This window comes from Teleopsis dalmanni, chromosome X, assembly GCF_002237135.1.
Source record: "Teleopsis dalmanni isolate 2A chromosome X, ASM223713v2, whole genome shotgun sequence".
Lineage (NCBI taxonomy): Eukaryota > Metazoa > Arthropoda > Insecta > Diptera > Diopsidae > Teleopsis > Teleopsis dalmanni.
In genome coordinates this window covers 30,854,023-30,874,108 of record NC_051848.1, presented here as the reverse complement: position 1 = coordinate 30,874,108, position 20,086 = coordinate 30,854,023, and the positions used below count along the sequence as shown (strand labels likewise).

Sequence of the window (20,086 nt, the reverse complement as noted above, 5' to 3'; positions counted from 1 at the left end):
TTGTTATTTAATATAAGATTTACTAAACTATAAATTAAAATTTATATATTTTAAAATGTTATATGAATAAAATTTACTATAATTTTATTCAACCTTTGAGATTCCTAGAAAAAATTCTCACTCATTTATCAAAGCTACTTAATCATTTGGTGGCCAATTAAAATTAAAAAAAAATTAAGACTATGGGTACAATTGACGTTTCTCGTGCCTGCTTACAATATATAAATTTTCCCACAATTATTTTCCATTATAACTCATCATATTAAAACGTAATTATAAACTATATTAATTAATACATTTGAAATAAAATATTGTGATGGAAATGCATAACATTATAAGAAAAGTCTATTCAATCAGAATATCAATAAATTTTGCACCTGAACCGAATCTCAGTTTTCAGTATTTTTTTTCATTACACAGTACAGTAACTTAGTCACTTCAAGTAATTGAGATAAGACTTAGTCATTATTCTGAGTAATTGTAAGGTGTTGCTTTTCTATAGCAATTACATTTGCATTGATTTCACAATAATTATTAAAGTTTTTTCTTATTCATTTAGTTTCATTCCATTTCAGTTTGTCTTATTGATGCTTTCCGGTCACATAGAAAGTAAAAGTAGCGTTCATATATATCCATCCATATATATAAATAATAAAATACATACATATGTGCATAAATATAAATATATGTTCAAAAAGTTTTACACCCAATATTGAGAAATATATTTCACTTAATTTTTTTTTTTCGACATAATCTCTAATTACACTCTTGAAACAGTCTTTCAACTTCTTGAAATCTTCCACTGCTTTATTTAATAAAAATTTGGTTATGTCTAAATCACACTTTCAGCTTTGTGAACAAAACCCATTGTCAATCACTAAAGTCCAGATCTGGTACATTAATGGATTAGACATTCAATTCGAAAAATAATTTCTAAGGTTAAGCCTTTGACATCTGCTAAAATATGATCCGGGGATTTATGCGATGAAAATAAGTATGGAATAATTAATAAAACTTAAGATTTATAAAAGTTCAAGATCATACCACTAGCACCCATATCAAAACTATATAAACAAAAAATAGTTTAAAAGATTGCTGTTGACAGATATTTGGAAAATAACTGAAACAGCAATTTGTTCAACCAAAAAATATTACGAGTATTCAATGAAATAACTTCATCTAAAATATATTTCTCCGTGATATGTAGAATAAAAAAAGCCATGGACGCTTTTACAAGGCTTCGTAAAGTTTAGAGCTCCAATACATATAGTTTACGCACAAAGATAAAACCTTTTAAAGCATGCGTTCTTTCAGTTCTTCTGTATGATTGCGAAACTTGATTTGTCAACCGCTGTCTCCGCAGAATTTTGCGTATTTTCTGGCCAAACAGAGTATCAAATCAACACTTTTAGACCAGAACAAATGTAAGGGATGACAACCTTGGAATTCGCAAAATAAAATTTGTATGGATCGGGCATACACTTCGAAAGGCTCATACCAAAATTTGACAACAGGTGTTGGTATACAACCCTCAAGGTAGCAGATGCAGAGGTCGCCATAAAAACAATATTGAGAAAGTCGATCAACGTTAAATGATATAAATAGCGTTTTGCAGCCCCTAGAAAGAAGAATAAGTAACATTACTGATATAAAGGACGTAGCGTTCCGACGCGAAAGGTGGGAGCGACTTATAGACAGCCTGGGCATAGGCTGTATAAGAGGCTGCTCGAAATCATTAACGTCGAGTAAGGTTTATTATTTTTATTTTATTTTTTTTTTTATATATTTTTCCGCTTAATTATGATTCTTTAGTAGTAGATACTTCTTTTCTTGAGACAGCAATTATTATAAATAAATAATTACTATAATTAAATTGGTGTAGAAAAAAAGTATAAATTGATTTTAAAACTTTTTATGAAAGTCTTTCAAATTCTATTATTCTTGCTTATTAAACTGCTTATATATACTTTCATAATCAAATAATTTAGTCATCAAATTGAACTGATATAATCATCTAAATGAAATTATTATTCAATTGTAGATTATCTTCAAACAAAACTGTAATGGTCAGTACATATTTGCGCAAACTTTAACTCTTAAAGTCAATTATATAGAATTATTAAGTTTAATATGTTTTGAGTTTGTTAGAAAACCGTGTTTCAAATTAAAGATAAATTGCACGCAATTCGAAGTGTGTCTAATCTGTTCACGTAAACCTCATTAAAAAACTACGAATGGCTTTTAGTGAGTCACTTAATTACTGTTTATTTGATTATCTCTCAGAAAATTTTTAAAATTTTATTGAATTCTTTATTAATATTTAATAAAGAATTAGTTATAAAAAAAATTTATATAAAAATTAAAATTGAATATATTTTTAAACAATAAAGAAATTAATTAAAAACTAAATAACAAATAAATAAGTAACAAAACTCCAGAAAAATATGCGAACAAAGAGGTCAAGTACAGCTTTAGATCACTTGGTTAATGAACGCTGACTCTGAGATTCAAATTTGGCAGAGCACGAGTTCGATTTCTGGTACTTGCAGTCTCAAAAATAATTATTTACGAATAATTAAATACAAGAATTATTTCCAAGACTACTGATGATGGGTATTTGGCAATACTAGAAACAGCTGTATGGTCAGCCAAAAATTCAATTAATTAAAATAATATAAAAAATAAATTTTTGTTTTTGTAGTTCATTACTGTTCGAAAAACCTCTTTAAAAACTAAATAAAATAATTTCATAAGCCATTTTCATCAGAAAAAAAATCTTTGGATAAGTTGTTACAGTTCTTAGGTGTTAATAAATATTTTTAATAGAAACCCTTGCTCTCAAGACCACGAAAAAAAACATCGATGTTTTTCGTCTGCTAGAAATAGCTAACAATTTTTTCTTAATAGACAGAGCAATTTCATTGTGATTATTTTGAAAATTAACCTACATAACAGTTGTTATAAATAAATTTGATAATATAATTTTTAATGAAATATCTAAAATGTTATAAATTTATCTAATAATTATATTGTCTAAATAAACAAATAAGAATCGTTTGTGGCTGGTGTACTGGGAAGATTTCCTAGGACTTAGATAAAGCAAAGCACTGATCAAACCGTACATCTACAAAAACATTCTTAAATTTTCAAAATGTGATTTAAGGTTGCTAATGGGTTTCATTACAGGTCTGATATATCACCTTCATAAACTACGATTATCTACTGATTCAGAATGCAGATTATGCCTCGAAGATGAGAAAACTACTATTCATATTATTTGTGACTGTCCAGCTTTAATAACACACAGAAGAAACTTGGTTCATGTGGAATTTCTGTCACAAGAACAGATTAAGAGCTCTTCTCTAGATTTAGTTCTGAGCTTTGTGTAATCAATACTAAAATTGTATAATAAAGTATTAATATAATAAAATATATATTATAATAAAATAAAATATATATTATAATAAAATTCTATAATTTTTGCAAGTGCTGTATGAATTTTTTTGAATCAGTAAATAATAATAATAATAAATAATCAATAGTGAAATTGGTACAGTAGGACTCTTCTGGCTGTAGTACCGGCTGCTGGGCGATTTCACGTCATAGTTTTAATAATAATATTATTGTTTATATGAACTCGTTAAAAACTTTTAATTTTTAACGAATTAATTTCAAAACAATTAGGTTTTCGAAATTAATTGTTAAAGCCAATACTGAAAAAAAAAAAATAAAAAATAAAATTGAATAATGCTTAAAAAAATAATATCAAAAACCGATATTCATCTTAATATACATGAAGAATTATTTGCTCACATTAATTACTTTTTTTTAATTCATGTCATTACAAACCACTAATATTGCAATTAACTTAATCGCAAATTTTCTAAAGATTTAAAAACAAATAATTAATTACTTGGTCATTATCACCGCTATAAGCATTTTTTTATAAAATATTTTATTATTACTAAAAGAAACGTTTACAGCTTTTTTACAACCAAAATAATCATTTTTTACATAATAATTCATATTTAACATACGTATATATCGTATTAAAATTAAAATTAAAATTATAGTAAAGTAATATAAACATATTTATATACACATGTTCATATGCATATATACTTGTATATCATGAAAATATTTCTTATTTAAAAATAGTTTTATAATTTATTTATTTTTACATTTTTTCACTGACGTAGAGGACTGAACTTTGTTACGCCGTCGATTCATATAAATTTTTTGTAAAAGTTTTTCAAATGAAATAAAATTAATATTCAAATGTGTTCGAATGGTTTTATTATTTCGAATAGGTCAATTTTTTTTATATAGATTTTTTTTTGTTTTCTAACCACGTTGTTGCTACTTAAAAATGTGAATTTGATTAAATGACTAATGTGCTGTATAGTTTAGTTGACTTATAGAATGCGACTGAATAAAATAGTCTTAAGGTTACATCATGAATTTACATACATAGAAATATGTATAGGTGATATTCTATAATTACGGAAATAACAATCGAAAATGTTAGTTTGGCTTCAGTATCAAAAAGAAATAAAGTTTACACTTTTAAAAACTCATAGAAGAACTAATCGATTGACCTTCAGTTAAACAATGTCTTATGTCTTACAATTTAGGTAACATTCATAGAGAAATATATTTACTCAGAATTATTATCCCCTCAGAATGAACTAATATTATAACAGTACTAACCCGTACCAGAAAAGGTATTGGGAATTTTATATATCCATAGGCTGTTGTAATCGCAGTAGGAAAGTTTAATCATCTCCAGCAAACCATCTGGTTTTCTCTACAGGTTTTAGTAATTTTATTACGTAGCTTAAAATCTTCCAATAAGTTAACAGATACAAATACTATCGGTTATACTGACAGTAATACAAAAGAAATTGACAACCACATAGGATTTAGAGAAATATATCTTCTCAGAATTATTATCCTCTCAGAATAAACTAATATTATAACAGTACCAACCCGTACTAGAAAAGGTATTGGGAATTTTATTGATCCATGGGCTGTTGTAATCCCATTAGGATTGTTTAATCATCTCCAGTAAACCATCTGGTTTTCTCTATAGATTTTAATAATTTTATTACGTAGCTTTAAATCTTCCAATGAGTTACAGACACAAATGCTATATGTTATACTGAAAATAATACAATCTCAAACACAACAGAAATAGTAAAAGATTGATTTTCTCTCCTTAATTATCTCCAGTTATTAAGCTGATTTTCTCTACAACCTCAACAATTTTTTTTTTTCATTATTTGAAACACTAGTTCAAGTGCAGAGAACAATCAAGCAGTTTTACAATTGTCAAGTTGTCAAAGACTTCGTGCTAGATTACTACTCCATCTAAATTATTATTCGACTAATAATTCGGGCGTAGATCTGAAGACTTGATTCGTTTAAGTCTCCTCAGCAGGCCAGATGTATTAGACATTAGACAGATGGTGGGCTGTCTCAATTGGGTGCTGTTGTGACCGTTTCTGGTGCTTTGCCACAAACTTTTGTATCACTGCATCTACAGATTCGATCTTCAAGTGCCGATGAAAGTCAGTATTCCTAATGAACTACGGAGCGTCGACTAAATTTCTTAAAATTTTTATTATTATTAAAACTTATTTCTTAAAATAGCCCATAACTGAATTCAATATATCCACACTGGAGCTAAGACTTGTTTTTATATCATTAATTTGTTGCTTAGAGAGATGGGTAATTTTTTCTCAAGAAGCTAATATATTTTTTATATTTTGATTCTAGCTCAACTCGTTAATTTTTTAAATATTCTTTCCATTTCAACTTTGCACCTAAGTTCATGCTAAGGTATTTAGCTGTATTTGAGTATGATTTTCCAGCACTGAAAACATAGTTATCGGCAAATAGTAGATTTTTTTGTTTATGAACTTTACATGGACAGATTTCGTTTAGTTGAGTTCAATTTTTCATTTTTTAGTCCAACTCATAATTTGTTTAATGGAGTATTGTGTTGCTTCTGTTGATTCCTTTATGGTATTTCCAGTAGTAAGGATTGCTGTATCATCTGCAAAAGTTGCAATGACGCTTTCTTCTAACTTAAAAGTTTTGTTACGAAAAATAAAATATTCCAATCTTAAGAATTTTGTTAAACTAAAATATTCAAACCTAAGCTAGTCCTCCATATTACCTGCGTTCATCTATTTCTAACCTACTAGTTTGCGACATTTGCCGCTTGAAGCTGAGAAAGTATCAATTATCTAGGAAGCAATTCATTGTTTTGTCGAGTGCCATATAGATGACATAGTTGCGATATATTAAAATTGAGCCAGCGTTTATATAAGAAATTAAAAAATTTACGACTAAACCCAAAAAACGTCAATTGTATAATTTTTAACAATTTAGTTTACACTAAAAGTATTATTTATTTTTTCTAAAGATAATGAAACAAATTTTTCACATCCAAACTTCCAGATAATAATTAAGTTTTCCACTTTCGAGCTTTATAATCTATTATCTAATAGAAATATACTGAACTAATTTTAATGAACTGGAAGATCTATAATATTTTTTTAGAAAATGTTCAATAATAAAAGAATTTCAATGTATCAATGGTTTCAATGGTTGATGTATTATATGGTTTGAGTCTTGTAGAATTAAAAAAGGTAAATACCTTTTTTTTTGTAAAAAAAGGCAAATATATAAAAAACCATTCGTATTAAATAATACTTAAAATCTGATAAACGGTTCTAAAAAACCATGTCGTATTAGATTCTTAAATATAGAAATGCAATTGTTGTTTGTATATTATATTATTATTATTATTATCTCCCACATTAAACAACAAACTACTTCTAGTATAGTATGTGATTTGTATAAAAATGTATACAAACAATGTCTTAATCTAATCTTATCTATATCTTAAAATCTTATACTTAGGCTCTGCAAATTTTTTTTGAACCCATACTGCGTAACGTGTTGAGTATTTAGAAAAATGTATCGACGTATTTCATAATTTTTTGCAGAGTTTTTTTAATTAACAAATATGCCTTTTTAAAAAAAAAAATAAAACTTTATTTTGACCATATAAATCAGGGCTGTCCAAAGCATGGCCCACGGACCTCATGCGACCCGTCGCTAATCTTTTTGCGGCCCGCTACATATTTCTAATCTATTACAATTAGGCATATTTAAATTTGTTGTATTTTAGTAATTACATTATTTAATTTTTATGGTATTCCAAATAAATGAAATAAAATGTTTTAAATAATTTATCACACTTTGTGCTAATTTACTTAATTGACGAAGAGTTTAGTATATATTTCTTTGTACAACTGGTTCAAAAAACTCGTATCCAGTGCCTCGTAATGACTACATTAGAAATAAGATATTTTTCGTATAGTATTTTGATTTTTCTCCAGCAAAATTTTGAATGTATGTACCTATTTCTGCGGCCCTCTAATCTATTCAGTGATTGAATTTGCTTGTGATCTTATATGGTCTGGACAGCCCTGATATAAATAATCGATTTTAATTTACTATAAGTTAAAATATTTTAAAATTAGATGTACATTGTGACCGAAAAGTTTCCGGAAAATTTTAAATAAAACGCAAAATTCTTAATCTTCATCAATATTTATTTTATCTCCTTCAAAATATGCTCCATTAGAAGCGATACACAAATGCCAACGTTTCTTCCAATCATCAAAACATTTTTTATAGGCGCTTTCCGGTATGGCTTTGAGTTCCCTCTGCGAATTCTGTTTTACGTCTTCTATGGATTCAAAACGCGTTCCTCTGAGTGGTAATTTGAGGTTGGGAAACAGGAAAAAGTCACACGGTGCAAGATCAGGTGAATACGGTGGCTGTTCGATGGTATTTATTGAATGTTTGGCCTTAAAATCGTTGATAATGTTGAACAAATTGAGGTGAATCGGAACAAGCCGGGCGTTGACACGTCGCATACACAAATTGTCCACCAAAATCAAACGAGCCATCTCACGACCGATGCCTAGCTCTCGTGCTATCTCTCTAACACTCACATGAGGATTTTTGAACACGATTTCCTTTGCCTTTTCAATGTTTTCGTCGGTGGTAGAGGTCGAAGGTCGTCCAGAACGCGGCATGTCTTCGACGGTCGTACGACAGTCCTGAAAGGCTTTGTACCACTCATAAACTTGAGTTTTCGATAAAACTGATTCCCCATAAGCCTTTTGTAGCATTCGCAACGATTCTGCACACGAAATTTCGTTCGAAAAACAAAATTTGATGCAAACTCTTTGTTCAATATTTTTTTCCATTGTTTTTTTCGCAACGCACTACTGAGGTGAACTGGTTTCAACAGCTGCCGTAAACGAACTGTCTGACAGATCGCGCTCATTTTTGGCATAGTAATTAAGGACAGTGCTGCCAAACTACATAAACTTAAAATATCGAAAAATATACAGCGCGCGAATTTTAAATGAGAATTTCCGAAAGCTTTTCGGTCACAATGTATATGAATGTATCTATTAGATTTTAAAATAAGTTTTTGTGTTTTAAAAGAAGAGTCGTAAATTTTCAATTTCACCCAATACAAATATTAAAAAAAAGAACAGATTATAATACAAGTTCCATATATATATATATATATGTATATTATTAATTTGTACTTACGTTGTTGGTTCATCTAAATATAGCACTGGTGGATTGCTTATCAGTTCCAAAGCAATTGCAAGACGTTTCTTCTGCCCACCAGATAATTTAATTGTAAATACATTGTAACGGTGTTCTAAACCCAAGAGTGTTAAAATGTGTTTAATCTAAAAATAAGAATAATGAAAATAATATATAATATTATTGTTATATTAATGCATAAAAATAATTATAGCTGAAAAGAGCAGCACGCTTATTTAGTCACGCTACGTAAACGGATATTAAATAAGTGAATGTCAAATGGTTGCAGTAACATTAAATCACAGATTTACATTTTTATATTAATATTATATATACAAAAAATTAGAGAATGAACAATATATATATTTAATTATTTAATTTCATTATAAAATAAATTAACTGCCGGCATATATTTTTCATTATTACACAATTTTACAGTTCCGGTTGTGACTTTGATGTTTGATAACGTTTAGTTAATCATCGATTAAAAAAAAAATTAAGAATGCTGGACGTACGTTAGATGAGATTCTAACATGTATATAAGAATTTTGTTTAGTCTTAAACTTATCGCACGAGACATTTATATTTACTTAAGTTCAAGGAAAAAAACTGAAATAATCATTTTGATAAACATATATGATGGAATCTATCGGTTGTGGTACATCAATAAATTTCTTTCGACCTTTGCTCAAAGTGTGGTACATATATAAGATACTCTTTCGATTATATTGAAATCATGTGATTTGACAGATAAAAATTTATTGTTCACAGATAAAAATGTAACAATAACAATAACAAATAGATTACAATCCTATTAAAACTACGTTGGCTGAACGATCTCGTCTAAAGTGCAGAATTACCAGTAGTTATGGACTCCACAAAGTGATATGTTAGCAGGATAAAAAATTTTTTAAACACCTATTCATAATGGAACTATTTAGTAAGCAGCTTTTACTGTGAACATATACACATATCAATAACACCGGGTAACACTGTGACACTGTCATCATTCAGACTATAATCAGATTAAATAAATTATAGTTTATCATTTTCAAACATGCCAAAATTGAATAACATTAAACCTTTTTACTTTTAAACAGTTTTTAATTAATTATAATGTTAATTGTTCATATTTAACGTTATAATAATAGGTCTAGTAAATCCATAATTTTTCATGAAATTCAAGTCTTATTTATCCCAGTTAGGAAGTTCTCGAACAAAGACAACTTGTCACCATTTTGAAAATAATTTTATTATACCTCTTTCATAAAAGTCCTCGTCTCTATTGGCAAAAAATTGAGACTGTCGATTTTCACAAGCCTTCCTTAAAGCGAATTTTTCACCAGAAAAATCTTCCATAGTGCGCCATGGACAGGAACAGATGGTAATAACTTGGTGCCAGGTCTGAACTTAAAGGTGAATACATAAAAACTTCCCAACCAAGCTTACGAAACTTTTGGCGAGCACACATTATTATCGATATGTGTGGCCTAGCTTTGTCCTAAGGGAACACAATTTCTCTCCTATTATCCAAAGCTGACCGTCTTTGGACAAAAATTTCTTTTAGATGGTCTAATTATTCAGAAGAACAATACAGTTTCGATTTAAAAGTTTTACCATAAAGGAGTAGCGATACGCAGATGGAAATTGGGTCCATGAAGTTTTTTTTGCGTTAACTCGTGTGAAACCCAGACATCGAGCTTCTGTTTGTATTCAATCTTATTCAAATGGTTCCAAACATGCAATGGTTTAGCTCTTAAGCTAACGAAACAATGTTTACATGACGATAGGTTGTCGGACTCGACAATTTCCATGATTTTATCGATAACTTCAAAAATTGGCCTTCCCGTACGTTGTGAGTTTGGGCATAGAAATTACCGGAACAGAGTAGATTAAACAAAAATTGCGCATGATTGACTGTTACAAGACCATAAATACTATTCACATTTTCAGCCGCCTGGCTTGCGTTATCACTATTATGCCTTTATCAAAGAAAAACTGTAAAATATGGCGTATTTTTTCTTTGCTAGTGTCTACTTTTTTATTTTTTTAGTACGAAATCTCATCTCTCTAGCGTCATCCAGTTAATCCGATCGGACTAATACGGATAACTAAAGCTATTTATTGACAAAATAATGGATTTATTTTGACTACACCTAATATATTACATTATATTCATATTACAACTGTTTTCTGGTGAAAATTCTCTTAATAAATATTCCTCTTTGGTGAACAATTTTTCTAAAACCGATTTTTTTTAATAATATCTAATCCAATTTGAGTGAATATTACTCTTTAGAGAACAAAGGTTGGGTGATGCTGAATATTCATCATCAACTGATCGGTCCTCATTCTTGAACAAACTTAGGTTGTCTAATGATGAATATTGACAAAAATTTTTATTTTTGTTATTTTCATTTTCACTATTTTATAAGATTTATGGCTCAGTTAGTCGGTACGTAGCGTAAGAACTTAAGTCAAAGCGAAATACCTAGGTATGGTTGGTTGTGCATTTCGCTTTGTCTTACGTTCGCTTAAGTTCTTACGGTATGTACTGTCTAACTGAGCCTTTAATTATTTATAATTTAAAAATGCTTACCAAATTAAGTTTGTGTTCTTTGGTGACGTTATATCCCAACTTTAAGTGAGCGGCAAGCATCATTGTTTCGCCTACAGTCAACTGTGGGCGTAGTAAATCATCCTGATGTATATAACAGGATAGCTCACGAAATTTGGAAGAATTTGTAGATATAGATTTTCCGTTTACTGATATTGAACCAGTCACGCCAGTAGAACTGAAATAAAAAAAAATATTTATAAAATGAATACTTAGAATTTATGGTAATAAATTAGAGAACTTTTGTTGAGGGTTAAATGTCTATACTGAACACTTTCGAGTTTACAATCAAACGACTGAAAAGTGTTCAATTTTTATTTTTATTTCATATTTAATGAATATATATACAATTAATCAAAACTTTCAATATATTACTAAAGGCATTTAAATAATGTGAGCATTTTTTTTTATTATTTCTGTGCAAACATTGTGCGTAGTCGCCATGACAATCTTATCTCGAATTCAACTTTTATACTATAATTTGTATATTTGCAGTTCAATAATAGCAACAACAAATAACATGGATGGCTCATGAAACAAAAGCAAATCAGGAAATTAATCACAAAGAGTTTTTTCATAACTGCTCAAGTTAATAAACTTTTGCTGGGATTATTTAATAATAAATATATATTCGTATTCAAGGTTGACGCGGGTTGGATGTCAAAGTCGCAAAATATTTAAAAGGTTTATGAATATGAGATGAACTGCAGAGGACATAATAATCGCATAATAACGTGTATTGTGAGTGCAAGGTAGTATGATTTCTTTCAATGCAGTTTTATTTTTAAATTAAATGAAATTTTTGCTTGAATTAAGGAAGCATTAAAGTATAATTTGTATAATTTGTATAATTATGTAGGAACATATGTTTAAGAGCTACATATCAAAATTATATACTGTAAAACATTTATGCAACTACTTTGAGACAAGTTTATGCTAAAAAACTTTCCACAGATGCAATGCCATAAAGAATATTTCATGAATACATCTACAGTTATTAAAAATAACAGTTATTATAGAGACATAATCCCCAAATAAATCAATTAATTTAAAATTAATTATGCACCTTTCTAAACAATAAATTATTATTACTTGTTTCTTTTGAATTCACTTCTTATAAATAATAATTTTTTGTGTAAGACTCTTAGTGAACTTTTTATATAAAAATAAAAAAAAGTACACACATATAGTAGAGATACACAAAAACGACACCGAAACAGGTAAAGAATTAACAGCTTTAACCTAACACATAACACATACGAAATAAGCAGGGATTTTCGACAACGTTAAAATAATACATAAAGTCAGAACTCACAACAATTGATTAACACTAGAGAGCAATAAGAGAACAACAAGCAGAAAGGAATATACTGACAGTATCAGCACTACCTACATTCAACTCTTACAACAAAACACCTCTTGATAATTATTTTTAAATTACATTATTTTTTCACTGTTAATAATTAGTTAGATTATTATAAAATTAGTTATTGAAACATCACACCCTAATGAAGAACTCATACCCCAAAACACCTTCTAATTATTATTTTTAAATTACATTATTCCATTATTGTTCCATTGTTAATAGTCTTCATAGGATTATTATAAGATCAGTTATTAAAACATCCCACCTTGATGAAGAACTCATACACAAAAATACCTCCTAATTATTATTTTTAAGTTACATTATTCTACTGTTAATAATCTTAATTAATCATTATAAGATTAGTTATTGAAACATCCCACCCTAACCAAGAACTCATACCTCAAAACACATTCTGATTATTATTTTTAAATTACATTATTCCATTATTATTTCACTGTTAATAGTCTTAATACAACGTTATAAGAATTAAGATTAAAATATCCCGACTCGATAAAAAATCATATTTGTATACAGTGGTGTATTTAGGGAAGAGTGTTAGGAAAGAGACCCAACAGTTAAGATTTTTTTTAGATTAAAAAAGCAGGCTAAAAGTCAATCATCAAAAAACAAAATATATGAAATACCTTTGAGTGGTACTGAATTATAAATAAGGCACATCAACTGCGATATAAAATAGAATTCAGGCAGCAAATAAGAAATATCACCTATATATGAAACTTTTTTAAATCTAAAATCTTATCAAGACAACAAAAACTGCGTATATCTAAATGCCTAATTAGACCAGTACTGACGTATGGATGCAACGTATGGACTCTCAAAGCAAACAAAACTACTATTACACGTATGTTAAGTACTGAAATAGATATTTGGTTCAAATTCGTTTAGAAGTTGGCAATTATCGTATTCACTACAGCTATGAATTAGAGAATTTATTTAAATTTATTTTAAATTTTATTAATAAAATATTCCAAAATATTATTTCTATAGATTTATATAGCTCAACAGTCATACATTCTGTTCAAAAAGCATCCGGATTTTGTAAATAAAACCACATAAATTTAAAATTTATTCCAAATTTATTTTATCTCCTTCAAAATATGCTCCTTCTGAAGAGATACACATATGCAAACGCTTAACCCAATCTTCAATACACTTTTCGTAGGCCCGTGAAGGTATGGCTTTTAGTTCCATCAGTGAATTCTCTTTTACCGCTTCAATCGACTCAAAACGCTTACCACGAACGAGCAATTTGAGTTTCGGGAACAGGAAAAAGTCGCACGGATCCAGATCTGACGAATATGGTACCTGAACGATGACAGTGGTGCCATGTTTGGTCAAAAAAACGCGTACAACAAGAATTTTCCATAGTAAAAATCACTAAATGCACATGAGGTAGTCTCACATTAACAGCTGCAGTAAACAAACTAATTGACAGAAGGCGCTCAAATTTGTACCATATGTCAAGAAAGGGTGTAACAACATAACAAAAAAAATTTTGAAAAAGGTCTATTACTTAAGGAGTAGTTAACAAACAACAAAATCCGGAGCAGGAGGTTTTTGAGCAGAAGGTACATAACATTAAAAAGTGAAGAAGACTTCAGAACTCTATTAAGAGTAAATTATATTTATAAGCAATTAAATACGAAATCTGTGGAGAATTTATAGATCCTTTAGGAATAAATATTTGATCCATCAAGACAATCCATCAAATAATGGAGCACACAATTTGAAAAGATTGATTCAATTTCTTTCTATTTCAATCTATTTTTTGGATTTATGTAGAGTCGGTTTAAGTGTATATCAAAATTTATTATATTAATATAAACATCACATAAATTATATGTTAATTAGAAAAATATCGTTTTCTTAATTATTGTTTTTTTCTTAAAATGGTTTTGTTTACCTTTGACAACGCAAAATCAAAATTTTTATTATAAATTATTCCATAAGAATATAATTTCCAAAATTCTTTTTACGTTTTTATTATCATTTACTTTACTTTCCTTGGCAATTATCGCAACTAAAAAGGTTAACATTGACCCATTAAACGTATGTGACCTCACAGGTTAGTAGATTTCAAAATACAAGTAAAATCAAACAATAACACAACAAAAAAATAGATAATGTGTTTAAATTTGAAAGAAAAAATAATTGGAACGAAATGCTTTCATTTTAAATTTATCATCATTCTTTTTTTTCAGAATATTTCTTTTTAATTTTGGTAAAAAAAAACTGCTTTATAACACGTTTTTATATTAAATTTTTATATGCATATATATAATTAAATATTGTCAATCTCACTCAGGTCAAATTTACTATATGTAATCGATTGGCGTATATTCATACAGTTAAGATGATAATGAATAAATAAGATCAGCTATTGTCCGGTAATGATTATAACACTGATTAGTACAGTCTTATATTCTACTACGTAATATTAAAGACACACTATACTTTTCGAAATAATAAATTTGATTCGAAAAGTATGGTGTCTACATTACATAGTAGATTATAGTATAACACAGTCACTGTTAATCACTGTAATAATCATTATCGCACAATTAGCTGATCATATATGTATGTATACATATATATATGTGTGCAATCGTGTATATTTACCAGTATATACTAGAATAATAATCCAAATCTTAATTTGAAAAATATAATTATTAAGTGTGTAATCTGTTGAAACATTTTAAAAATTATTTTTGATAAAGAATTCATTATTAATCCAGATTGCTAATACCTCACAAAAAAATTTAATATTAGATTAAATACTGTAAGATTTCTTAGTAGCAAGCAATATTCCTTTAACATTGATAACTTAATCGATATTACAAGTTCTTGCGTTCAGACACTCTATCTATAATCGGGTTGTTGGACTTTAATAAGTTACACGATCATTATCACATTGAGGTACGTGACATGTAGAAACTGAACTTCAAACAAACGTCATATTTTTAAATCTACTGCCAGTACAATTCCAAAACTATTTAGTGTTAGAAACTATATATTCCATCAGTACCAATTACGATAAAGTGATGCTTCACTCTCTATAAGCAGTTAGAAATTCAATCGTCAACAAACTGTTAACTATATTTTTTCCTTACTCGATGGATAATAAAAATGTGTAAATCATCGCAACGTAAGTAATTACTAACACAGTTCCACAAGTAATCTTAGTTACAAACAACTATTACTCCATATGCAGGAAACCCTAGACTTTAATAATAAGAATGGCCATTCACGGACGAAATTGCATGTATTGCACTTTTATTTACTTCTCTGTATCCAACAAATTTCACAGATCTGGCTACAAGCAATCACTATTACTTGTTTGCAGACAAAGAACCAATGAACTAAAGAAAAAATTCGGCTTCTATAATATGTGATTATCGAAAGCAAAAAACCTATCTTGAGAAGGCATCAGAGTGATTAAATTAACATCAAAATTATATAAATAAATAAAATTGATTCCAAATTGAAAATGTTTATTGGTTCCCAAGTTACTTCCATGTATTATTCATTTAATCCAAATTTGAGGGCGTATTTGACGGCGTATATTATTGCAATAATATTTTTAATAAATTGTTATGCATTAAATAAACATTGTTTGAATAAATTGTGTGCAAGCTTTATAAAAATGTATTCAATAAAAAAATATAGACATCGGTTACCATACCTATATAACATATTTCCAATCAACACGACGATATGATTCACGATTCTGTTTCGATATCAGTAATTGTGTATCCATTTTCTATGACTCCTACTCAATTAGTTCAAATTACAATAAGAATGTAATGGATTGATCCGAAGTAAATATCTAGAAGAAATTTTTACTCATAGCATGGAATTTATTGTTGAATCATAAATTTGTTACTGAAAAGGAAAGAGTGTGAGGGGTACTGATGTTTTGATAAAAACAATTGTTGAATTTACTGTACGTAATAGAAAAATAATCAAAAATAGATTTTTTTTACAAAAAACAAAAAAGCTAGGTTCTTCACAGAAAATATTATACCATATATCAGCATGTGGTATTCATAACTTTTATCACACAAATAATAACGACGCAAAAATATTTATTTATTTTTTTTTTTGCACACAGCAAAATATAAAATATATAACAAATAAATTAAACTGGGTATGAAACGAATGCGAAACATTTACACTTATAGATAAACTATTCAGGGTCAATAAAGCGCCGTTAGTGTTCCACAATGCTCTCTCTCTCTCTCTCTCTCTCTCAAGTGCTGCCTGCCCATTCCAGACTTCGTATATTTTCTAACATTTTTAGAAATCATAAAACCAAATAATTATAATAATATATGAAAATGTAAGGACAGCTTTTTACAACCTCTATGATTATGCCAAGTATAATAACAAGTGGTTAAAAGTATATTAGATACGGCACTGCTAAATAAAAACTGTCACATACTGTTGCAACGCCAAAATTGACGACTAAGTAAGGTCATGGTGTGTCTTTAATGGGTTTGAAAGAGCAGTATCTATCATAAGCTACAGCTATCCACAAAATTTTTGATTCGAGTGTCTACTGTTAACAATTATAATTAATATTGAAATTAAATGAAGAGGGCGGAATTAATAAAGAGAGAAGGTGCTATGTTTCATTATGACAAAGCCAATCCACTTTGGTAAACTGACAGAAGTTGACAAACTAACAAACTAAGGTCCAGTTTCAAATACAGTTAACGTATAATGTTGACGTATATAAAGATTTTTTAAAGATTCTCTTGCTAAAGTGAAAGTAATCTCAGAAATAGAGTGTCTAAAGTTGTCACATCAATTTTTCATATATAAAACCACAGCATCCTATTTTCAAGAAATTTAGTTAAAGTCAAGTTAAAAAACTGTGTTGATAGTTAAAAATATGGGTAATATGCGAAACAATAATATATTTGTTGAAACAAAAATGTCAATTATTACTAAAAAATGTTCAATACCTTTTCTTCAATCCAAAAATTAATATAATGGTGCTAGTTTATCATTTTCTAGGGAATTAATCGATACAGATTAGTATATACTAAGAGCATTTGCAAAAAAAATGTTTTACTAATGAGAAAATTATCAATCATCAGCTGATACTATTGCAACCTAGTAATTAAGTCCAAAATGAAAGTCATAAAAACTGGCCATCTTAGTAATAACTAAGATAATGTAATAACGAACTGGAACAAGTTGAAGAAGATATCATTTACATTTTTTCTAAGAAATATGAGAAAATTTTATGTCTTCTTATGGGAAATTAAAATTAAGTACGTGAACATCGGAACTAGCATGTCGATTTTTTAGAATTTAGTGAATAGAATGAGTGAATTTGAAGACTACTAAAAGTCTAAATGTATTTTAAAATAGTAGGAAATGAGTGCATAGACGAACTTGCTAGATTGGGCGCCTGTTCTGCAGATACCCCTATTTCAATCCCTGCCACTGCCAGTTACGATCGGAGGTTAATTTATATTTTTGTGACAAGCATATATTTTGCGACAAGCATATATTTTGCGACAAGCAAATAGTAAGTGGGCCCATGCCGCGTCAGCAGTCAGGTCAAGGACTACATGGTCAATCTATTCCAAATGTAGAACCTCTGACTTGATGCGCAAATGCAATTCAGAGGTTTCTGCCTTTACAGGACACTGGATCATAGGACGCTATGAAGCTAAGCTTGGCCTACCCTGTGGTATCTACTGTAATATGTGTTTATTAGCTTTTGAAGAAAGAATACCAGAACACCTGCTGTGTCTATGTTCAGGGTTGGCCAGAACCAGGCTTAATTTTCTGATGTCACCGTTCTTTAATACACTCGTCGATATCTCCAGCATTAGCATTGGACAGAATCATGTTTTTATTATTGCCTCTAGCTGGTTCTAACATATCTTGACCTTTTCTTTTTAATCTATTGTAACAAGGATTTCTGGATTCAAGATGGCTTTCTTAGCTAATTGAGGAGGATTTGATTTTCTCTCCACCACAACTAACTAACTAGGACTACTAAATATTGTCTTATACACACTATAACTTTATGCATATTTTAATATTGCAATAATATAATTTTAATAACTAAAATCTTATACACATTTATCACTTTTTGCATATTCTATATTGAAGTTTTAAAAAGAAAAATTGCCTTTGAAGCATTAAAGATGTAAATAATATATATATCTCAGGTTCTGAATTCTGAAGACGCTCTGTCATTTTAGTGTCGCTTTTAGTCATTATTTAATAATTTTAGACATTAACTGTAGCTTAACTGATTAAAGGCAAGATAAATTATTAACTAAATGATAACGAGTGGCCTTATGATGTTCATTTTCAACGCAAACTAACTACTATCTGAACAAAGTTAGAAATTGCAAAACATACATTATGTGGAACGAAGTCCGGATCAAGCACTGATTCACTAATTCGGATCACATGTCAAAAAACATGGTTGCTCGATAGATTTATGCATTAAATTGCATTCGTGGGTTATATACATATACGTTTGTATTTTTTATTCACTCTGTTTGCTATTTACTTATACACTTTATCAATTATCACCTGAGTGTGTCATTTAATTAATGGATTCATTTAATTAGCAACGTATTACTGTTCAGTTTTAATTCAGTCTCTGTTGTTTAAATATATGCATAAATATACATAAAACTTTTCCTGGAGTTTTAATATGATTTCCGCAATCCGAACTGATCTCAGTAATCCGGACTGATCCCAATTATAATGGATCCCGAGTAACGCAGTTTTGCTGTATATATATTGTATATTTTCATTATTTCATTATTAAAAATTAAGAAATTCGTCACGTTATATTCTCTTGGATTCATTTGAAATCCTTTGTTTATCCTAAAATGTTTTTAATACCTCAATTTATACATTCTTTTGGATTATTTATAAACGATTTATATTGGCGATACGAGTATAAAAAAAGAAAAGAATAGACAAAATTCAAAATGTATCTGTACTTCAAAACGTGTCCAGAATTTTAATTACTTTTGTTCTTCTCTTCTGAGGTGCGTAATTTACAAACAGTTAAGAATTTTTATTATGGATTTAATAATTCAAAAAAATTATATCTTTTAATTTAAAATTATTTTTGAATAACATTTTTACTTGGTGTCGCCGCCAAAAATGGATTGTATTGTATTGATTTGATTGTATGGTAATAAATAAAAATTGAAGTTGGTTTATTAGTGGACAAATATTTGTATTGGAAGTATATAATTTAAATTTCAGAAGCTGTTTACACTGAAGATAGCGATAATTATAAGTATACTTAAAACCATTTATGAATTTCAAAAGATTAAATTGAAAACCAAATTCATTATATTAATTGATAACTGCTAAAAGTAACAATAGATGTGTAGTAATAGTAAATTTATTAATTTATTTAAAAATCACTTAAATACCATATTTAA

At 28.6% G+C, this 20,086-nt stretch overlaps 1 protein-coding gene across 1 annotated transcript in view; it reads right to left on the bottom strand.

Moving 5' to 3' along the window:
- The window catches only part of LOC119662757 (ATP-binding cassette sub-family G member 1), a 68,816-nt gene that overhangs the window by 23,812 nt on the left and 24,918 nt on the right, over positions 1 to 20,086 (bottom strand). Inside the window, exons 4-5 of the mRNA XM_038072503.1 lie at positions 11,246 to 11,441; positions 8,647 to 8,792 (exon numbers count right to left, since the gene is read on the bottom strand). Of these exons, the coding sequence (XP_037928431.1) occupies positions 8,647 to 8,792; positions 11,246 to 11,441 (342 nt within the window). The remainder of the gene's footprint in view (positions 1 to 8,646; positions 8,793 to 11,245; positions 11,442 to 20,086) is intronic.